Raw genomic sequence first — 9,484 nt, 5'->3', positions numbered from 1 at the left:
AATAAGAACAAGCCAGCTATCCTCAAGAGCGTCTACCAATGCTAAAAGGTAATTCATATGCAAACATTGCTTTGAGATTTGATTTTGTGACTATATTTTGAATATTTTACATGTTAACATTTGTAGCAATGTAAGCCTATAAGAACAAGATGTCTCTTGTTGTTATCTTGTTGTTAAAAAAATTAAAATTTTTAATTTTTTTCGAGTTTGTTTGAAAAATCCGGTAAATATGATATCTTAAAGAAATCGGGTTTACCGGTAAAGTCTTCCCTATCCGGTAGAAGCTTAATAGGAGATCCTCCGATGTGTAGGTAGTTCTAAAATCCATGGTCTATTTTTTCTTCTCGCTTTTGTGAAGCTCGGGAGTCTCAAAACCTAGGCTAGGGTTTTAGAAGCTAGATTTTTGTTTCAGCTTATGCCTTCTAGAGGCTAGAATCTTTGTAGAAACCGAAACAAATAAACGCCGGCCTTATCGACCCATCCTCGACTCGATCAAGCTCAGCTGTTGTTTTTCTTGCGATGAGAAGCTACCCTGTCGCAGCTGCCCACCAATTTGCACACATGAGAACGATGCGAATACGTACACAAAACTTGTGGCCAGCTACGTCTACTGTGCTCTGGTACCCGTTTCGCTTTCGATCGCATTTTCACGATCCCGGGAAACATCGATCGAGCACTGTACTAGGACGAAACTACAGAGGCCATCGGGCGCGCCATCTCACTCACTGGCTTGCTGAGCATTTGTTATGCTCTGCGCTGCGAATGCAGTCGTGGTCACGTCTCACGGTGGATCGCCAGGCAATAAGTTCATAGATTTGTCGATCGAGTTGTTAAGTGATTAGAGTCTTAACAAATGGTTAATGGAAGCATCTTGTCAGTTTGCATCGATCGACATCGTGGTTGGTCGCTAACTATAATGATTTAAAAGGGCTTGATTTTAGGTACCATGCAAGCTGATTTTTTTTAATCGGTGCTTTAGTGGTTATGGATCGACCTAACAAGACCATTCTAATCATATTTCTTTCATTTCATTTTGTTTCTGATTCATCTTCTTGTTCTTATTTTCTTTATTTTCACTCTATCTCTAACAGCTTTCTTTTTAGGGATTCGTGAAAAAAAAAAAAGAGAGAATCTTAAGGTGAAGTAAATAGATATATAAAACCTTTGTGATGGGAATAGCGAAAGAAAATCGTTAGAGTGCTAAAGGGAACTAGAATTCTTTCATAAAAAGAACGATAATCAAAAAGAGATTGGTTAGAGATGGCCTAATGCGATAAAATATTTTGTTATCGTAGAGGAGGACTGATATATAATTAAGACGTGTAGTGCCTTCTAATGGGTACATTATTTCAAGGACATATTTTCTAAGATATATCTTGTTAGATGTCTAAATAATTGTTTGACACAGGCGATTTCTTATGTAACCTGTCTATGGTAATCATCCCTCAACGCGAATATTAGCTTCTACCCTTCGTACTGCTGCTACTGCGTCTTCCTGGATAGCCGCTTCGTGGCGATCTCCGTTATCACCTGGGGGCGCCGCATCTACATCATCGTGTTCTTGCTGGCTGCCGTCGACTTCATCGATCAAAGTGTTGTCCGGCTCCGACACCGCCAAAGCATGGGCGGATCCAAAGGGTGGTACGGGTGGGCCACGAACCACCCTAAAATTTTGCTCTGGCCCAAGGCCCATCGGCGGATCCGCTAAAAAATCTCAGCTTCATTTGTTCGGCTGTACCTTCGCTGCCACGCCGCCGGTTTGGCTTCCGTCTGCTTGTAGCTGCCGTCCCTCAAGCGCTGCCGGCCTGGCTCCCGTCCGCTCCCTGGCTCCCGTTCGGCGTCCGCTCGGCAGCAGTGAGCAGCTAAGCGCCATCTCCATCCCATCCGCTCCCTGCTCCTGTACGCTCGGTATCCGGCCAGGTTGTCATATTCTTTTATATGTTCTTTGCTTCTTGCTCTGATGTGTAGGCAGTAGCAGGCCGTTGCCATTTTTTTATGTTTTCTTTGCTTCGTACTCTCATGTGTAGGCAGTAGGAGTGCAGTGCCATCTTTTTTTTTGGCAGGACATATTTGATATTTGTACATTCATGTAACAAGATACATTAATTTGTGCCTGAATATGATACATTAAGTATTTTTTAGAATTGCTGAAACATGAAGAGGAATGGAGACATTGCATCTCTTTTTCGGAAACATGCAGCAAAGAAGATTGCCTCTTCTTCGTATCCTTCTCCGGTTGCGACTGTGGCGTTAGAGCAAACTCAAGAACAAGAAGGCACGCCAGAGCAAGAGAGAGTAATTGAAGAAATTGTGAATCTGATGCCATCTTCTCCACCTTCGGTTCCACTTGAAGATGTCTCACCACCGCCACCGATTTATGATATTAATCACCTTCCACATGATCCTGGGGAAAGACTTCCCATTGCAAGTTATCCTGTCAATGATCAAGATGCAATTCGAAGAGCATATTGTCTTAAAGGTCCATTCCAACCTTATGCGCATGATTTTGCAAAAAGAAAAATTGGAAATAGAGATCAGCAATTCACACCTTTATGGTTTCATAAATATCATTGGCTTGAATATAGTATCAAGAAGGAATCTGTATTTTGCTTTGTATGCTACTTGTTCAAAAAGGAAAAAAGTAAGGGCAAGGGGACTGATGCATTTATTAAAGGTGGTTGGAGAAATTGGAATAGAGGAGAGGAAGCACTTGATAAATATGTGGGTGGTGTAACAAGTTTGCACAATGCAGCTCAAGAGAGATACAACTTATTTGTCAATCCTAGTACGACAATTGATAATCAAATTGTGAAGGTGAATAATGAGGATCTACGTCTTTACAAGATCAGGTTGACTTATTCACTTAGATGTTTGAAGTTTCTTTTGCATCAAGGATTGGCATTCCGTGGACATGATGAAAATGAAGAGTCTAGCAATAGAGGAAACTTTCTTGAACTTTTGAAATGGCTTGCAGCAAATAGTGAAGAGGTGAATAAGTATGTTTTGAAGAATGCTCCAGGTAATTGCACCTTAACTTATCCAGAGATACAAAAGCAAATTATTCAATGTTGTGCCATAGAAACTGGAAAGTAAATTATTGAAGAACTTGGTGATGAGCACTATGCTATTCTAGCTGATGAGTCTAGTGATGTATCACATAAAGAACAACTAGCTCTTTGCTTGCATTATGTTGATAGACTGGGAAGGCCATGTGAGCACTTTCTTGGAGTTGTTCATGTAGATGATACTACTTCTTTATCACTTAAAGAAGCAATTCAAGCTTTACTTGTTAGTCACCATTTGACTATAACTCAAATCCGTGATCAAGGTTATAATGGAGCTAGCAACATGAAAGGAGAGATTAAAGGGCTGAAAATATTGATCATGAAAGAGTCACCTTCTGCTTATTATGTCCATTGTTTTGCACATCAACTCCAACTAGTTCTTATTGCTGTTGCCAAGGGAAATGATGATTGTGTGTGGTTTTTTGATCAAGTATCTCTCTTGCTGAGTATTATTGGAGTTTCTTGTAAGCGTCATGGCATGCTTCAAAATGTTAGACTTTAGAATATCTTGAAAGCACTTGAATGTGGTGAACTAGAAACTGGGAGTGGATTAAATCAAGAGATGGGGTTAGCTAGGCCCGGTGAGACTCGGTGGGGCTCTCATTACAAAACTGTTGTTAACATTATTGCTACGTATCACATAATCTGTGAGGTACTCATAAATCTTGGAGAAGATACTTCACAAAGGGGTGATTGGCCGAAAATACATACTATGGTTGGAGTGTTTGAGTTATTTGACTTTATTTTTAGTGCACACTTGATGCTTGCCATTCTTGGATACACAAATGATTTGTCCCAGTGTTTGCAAAGAAGAGATCAAGATATTCTTAATGCAATGTCACTTGTTAATTTGGCAAAAAGTAGAATGCAACAATTGAGGTTTGATGGGTGGGATGCATTCCTTCAAAGCGTCACTTTGTTTTGCAACAAACATGGCATCGAAGTTCCTGCAATGGAGGGTAATTATGTGCCTTATGGAAGATCAACACGGTTTGCTCAAAACCAAACAAATGATGACCACTTTAGAAGAGAAGTATATATTGGGGTCATTGATCAAATTAATCAAGAGCTTGACAATCGGTTTGATGAGGTTAATATAGAGTTGTTTTCTTGTATGTCGGCCTTGAATCCTGCCAACTCATTTGCTTCTTTTGATGCAGACAAGGTACGTAGACTTTCTGAGTTTTACCCTAATGATATTTCAAGCATCGACTTGATAAGACTGGAAATGCAACTTGATAACTATATTGATGACATGAGGAGAGATGATAGCTTCAAAGGCAAAGACAACCTTGTTGAGCTCTCAATTAAGCTTGTTGAAACAAAGAAACATAAAGTTTATGATTTGGTGTACTTGCTTCTCAAATTGGTATTGCTTCTACCGGTGGCGACGGCAAGTGTTGAAAGGGTATTTTCTGCAATGAGTTTAGTCAAGAATAAGTTGAGAAATAGGATGGGTGATAGTCTTTTGGATGATTGTCTAGTCACATTCATTGAGCGAGATATTTTCTTCAAAGTGAATGAAGATGATATAATCGAGACTTTCATGACCATTAGAAGACGTAAGATCAACAACAATTGGTATTGTAATCTTCTTTGAACTATTGTATGTGTGTAAGCTTTTTTACGCAAATCTCAGACTTGTATGTTGGTAAAATTTCAGATTTGTACCGTGATTTTGGTAAAAATTCTATACTTATATGTTAGCACGTTATATTTGTGGTATTAAAAAAAATTATGTTAAGTTGGACCACCCTTGCTCAAAATTCTGGATACGCCACTGCGTGGAAGGGAGTGTTTCGGCCGAAGTCTCAGCTAGAATCAGGTGCCCAAGCAATGCCCGATGTACCGAGATTTCGTCTTCTTTTTAAAGCTCAGTAGGAGATCCTCCAACGGACAATTAGTTCTAAAACTAGTGGTCTATTTTTCGCTTCTCGCTTCTAAGAAGCTCGGGAGTTTTAAAAATTAGACTAGATTTTTAGAAGCTAGATTTTTTTTTAGAGTTCTTCCTTCTAAAGACTAGAATCTTAGTAGAAGCCCAAATAAATAAACGCCGGCCTTGTCAACCATCCTTGACTCGATCAAGCTCAGCTGTTGTTTTTCTTGCGATGAGAAGCTACCCTGTCGCGGCTGCCCACCAATTTGCACACATGAGAACGATGCGAATACGTACACAAAACTTGTGGCCAGCTATATCTACTGTGCTCTGGTACGCATTTCGCTTTACAAACATAGATCGAGCACTGTACTAGGACGAAACTACAGAGGCCCTCGGGCGCGCGATCTCGGTCACTGGCTTGCTGAGCATTTTTGATGCTCTGCGCTGCGAATGCAGTCGTGGTCGCGCACGAGATGCGCACCGGAGATGAGCACTTCATTGATGGCTGCCCATCACGCCGGCCGGTTGGCGGTTAGCTAGCAGTGCGTCACGTCTCACGCTTGACGCCGCGTGTGTCCGCTGTGCATGCACAGCCGACCTCCGGACACACCTTACAAACATTCATGCGTCGTGATGCGCATGGTCCAGCACATGCTACAGCTTTACAAACTCTGCTGCGGTCCAGCACCGACCGCTGCTCCAAAATTCCACCGTGAAAATTCTGTTTCACCCACCCAGGGTGCAAGTGCAACCTACAACTAGCCTAGATCGATTAGATGCTGTATGTTCACTAGTGTCTGTGATTCCATGTTACAGCTGGGATTGATGCGGTAGCTGGGATTGATGCTATATTCTGAAATCTCTCAGATGACACTTGAATCCGTGTGTATAGGCCGTTTTCGACATCAGTATATGGTCTGAAAAAAATTGTCTCTAATCAGTCTAATGTATGTTCACTTAATTTCTCTCTTTTATTCTTGCAAAATCTAATGGGTATATTATTTCAAAGACGTACTTTATAAGATATATCTTGTTAGGATACGACAAGAACGCTCAAATAAATTAACCACCTTAAGCGTAGTATTACACGTCAGTAATGAGAGACGCATCATGCCTACCGGTTTATATTTTATAAAAAGAGCAGAGCAGCAGCAGTGGCGTAGCAGTCAGTCACAGGGGCAGCTGGGGATTTTTTTTATTTTTTCTCCACCACTCTAAACTACCTGTTATTACATGCAGGTCCCTACTGGCGCCTATCTAGTCTCCATAATTAGCATCTTTGCCCCTCAACTTTTGAAAGCAATTTATGGGTCGATTGAGCCGGACCAAGCATAGTTGGATGTACTGTGGTCACCGGTCGTTGTTAAGTTGGCTAGGAGGAGGATGGTGCCTTTGAGTCCAACGCAAGGTGAATTCTGGGCGACCTAGTGAGTGTGCAAGTGGTGTTGTCGTTCTCATCTTCATCGTCGTCACCATTAGTCCCAACAAAGTATGGAGTTTTTGGATGTGTTTGCAGGTTTTCGAAGCGATGCTGCTCCAATCCAGTTATGTGTTTGATTCATGTCATGCTGCGATATGTTTTTGTTATAAGTATTTCCAAAACTACTTTCTCACCACTGTCCGATGTTCATTAGGTATCTTGACGTAATTCTACCTCCATTGCATCTTCTAAAAGAAATTTTCCCTGCTGCAGAGAAAAAAAAGGAAGAAACAAATTTCTTTTGGATAGAGTTGGGCAGGTCCTTAATTTCCTGATTAGATTGTCCTCTCTTCTGTAAGACACGCATGAGAAAGAAAAAAAAAATAAACGGGAGAAAGCGAGAGGGAGCAATGGCAAAATGCTAAAATGGATTATTGGACCAGAGGGAGGGGTTAGGTGCGTCGAGAGGAGTTAGCATGGCTGCGTCCAGTACCAATGACTAGTGAGTTAGAGGATCCTTAGCACATGGATACACGCAAAGTGATGTCATTTCTTTTTGTCTCTCTCTCAAAGTTATGAATGAAGAATCATCTTGCCTAACTAGGATCACCCCCTACAAAGTTCATGAATACCTGTTACTTTTGCTGTCAAAGGTACTATATAAAGCAGTACAGATTAATTCACACCAATCACATCGCAAATTGAAATTACTTGTCATTCTAGCCTAGTTTGCAATTGCCGATTTGGCCACAGAAATTAAGCAAGCTACGACACTAATCACCACAGCTGGATCACAAGCACAATGCAATTGATGACCCACATTTGAATCTCACCAAACCTTTTTCCACATTTCAGTTTGCAAATGGGGCTTGTTTAGCTGGTTTGTCATTTGAGCCGCCTATTGGAAGGCATCTTGGGTGTCTTCAAAATAATTTTTATAGTAGTTGAGTTTTATATTGAGGATTTGAAAATCTATACTAAAAATATGGTAGTACAACATATATCAGTACGCTTCACTGTTAGTCTTCATTAATTTTTGGATTATACACCGAGTGTACAACATATATTTTTCTGATATACCTTGTAGAAAAGGCATAGCACTAGGTAAATGGACACTTGGAGCTGCTAACATAACCAAACCTTCTTGCCACATTTTTAATGATGTTCGGATAATCTACACAACAGCCAGGCCGCTGTGGACTGTGACAGAAATATCCGTACCCAGCGCTGTATCTACTCCTATTTCCGTTTGGATGCGACAAGAATTAAGGTCCAAGTAAATTAACCACCTTGGACGTAGCATTACTCTATATATATGCACAGGTATTGACGTTTTGGAACCCACTCGTTCTAGCGAAATTCCTAAGCCATGGATAGCACATCTGTCTTCTACTGCATCCTCGCTCTTGTCCCTCTACTTTACCTCATAAAATCTCAAACAACTTCCGTTGGCTCCCGTTACGATGGCCTACGTCTCCCACCGGGGCCCTGGAAGCTCCCGGTAATCGGCAGCCTCCACCACATGCTCCGCACACAACCGCATCGTGCTCTACGCGAACTGTCGCAGCGCCATGGCCCTCTAATGTCCCTTGAGTTCGGCGAGCTTCCTGTCATTGTTGCCTCCTCCCGTGAGGCGGCCGAGGAGGTCATGAAGACCAATGATGCCTTCCTCGCCTCAAGGCCACAGACCACAACAGTCAAGATCATAAGAAAAAAAGGCGATGCCATTTCGCTAGCCCCGTACGGCGATCACTGGCGGCAGCTTCGCAAAATCTGCACGGTTGAGCTTCTAAGTGCAAAGCGTGTTCAGTCTTTCTGGGCCATCCGTGAGGAGGAGGTGATGCGACTTGTGCAAGCCATCTCCTCTGCGACAACTCCGGATGTGAACCTCAGCGAGCTAGTCACCTCTTATGGTAACGACGTAGGGGCGCATACCATCATGAGTGATCGGTTTAGCGACCGGAACGCCTTCATGCGCTACGTTACAGAGGCCTTCAAGTTGGCGGGAACTTTTCGCCTAGCAGACTTGTACCCGTCATCGCGGCTGGCATGTGCTATGAGCCGCACAATGAGTAAGATAGAGGTATTCCTGGATGGCTTATTTAAGTTGATGGATGGCATCATGGAGAGAGGAACACAGGAGGATTCAAAAGACTTGATTGATGTCCTCTTGAGGATTCAGAAGCAAGGAGGCCTTGAGCCCCCTCTTACAATGGGCAATATCAAATCAGTTCTTCTTGTAAGTTCTTGCATCTTTATACACCCAAATTGATGCTTGCTTATTTGTTAAAACTGCCTGTTTAAGTTTCTCAAAGAAAATTAATGTAGGAACTTCTTGTCGGGAGCACCGATACCGTGCCTTCGGTCCTACAGTGGGCTATGGCAGAACTGATGAGGAACCCGGAAGCAATGTCTAAGGCACAATCCGAGGTAAGGAAAGCTTTCATGGGGCAAATGAAGGTAACTGAGGAGGGGCTCACCAAACTGAGCTATTTGCATTGGGTCATCAAAGAGACCTTAAGGTTGCATCCTCCTAGCCCAATTTTGTTACCAAGGGAGAGCCAAGAAACCTGCCGTGTTTTGGGCTATGATGTTCCCAAAGGGACAATAGTTCTCGTGAATGCATGGGCAATCTCTAGAGACGCAGAGTATTGGGACGAACCAGAAGTATTCAAACCAGAGAGATTTGAAACTGACAAAAGGGATTTCAAAGGGCGTGACTTCGAGTTCACACCATTTGGTGCTGGGCGACGAATTTGCCCTGGTATAGTGTTTGGGCTTGCTGCAATTCAGCTGGCTCTTGCTAACCTTCTATTTTATTTTGACTGGAATCTCTTAGAAGGCGTCAGTGAACTAGACATGGAAGAAACTATGGGGATCACTGCTAAGATGAAGACAGACATTTGGTTGAAACCTGTTCAGCGAGTACCTTTTGTTTCAACGAGTGTTGAATAACAAAGATAATGGCCATTAAGGGCAATGCGGAGTGCTTGGAACGAAGTCCCTTTGTGTTACCTGTGTAATATCGTGATCTCTTATGTGCTAAATGTCAGCTCTTCGATCAGTGTAATAACTATATTGCTTTGTGATGCGGTTTCTGGATAATTTGTGTACGAAATC

The 9,484-nt window shown here is 42.2% G+C and overlaps 1 protein-coding gene across 1 annotated transcript; it reads left to right on the top strand.

Moving 5' to 3' along the window:
* Positions 1–7,724: 7,724 nt before the first annotated feature.
* Positions 7,725–9,484, top strand: LOC133903635 (desmethyl-deoxy-podophyllotoxin synthase-like). The gene is made up of 2 exons (XM_062345064.1): positions 7,725–8,603; positions 8,693–9,484. The coding sequence occupies exons 1-2, from the start codon at positions 7,734–7,736 to the stop codon at positions 9,317–9,319; spliced, it is 1,497 nt and encodes a 498-aa protein (XP_062201048.1). The 5' UTR covers positions 7,725–7,733; the 3' UTR covers positions 9,320–9,484.

This window comes from Phragmites australis, chromosome 21 (genome assembly GCF_958298935.1).
Source record: "Phragmites australis chromosome 21, lpPhrAust1.1, whole genome shotgun sequence".
Lineage (NCBI taxonomy): Eukaryota > Viridiplantae > Streptophyta > Magnoliopsida > Poales > Poaceae > Phragmites > Phragmites australis.
This window is presented reverse-complemented; position numbering and strand designations above follow the sequence as displayed.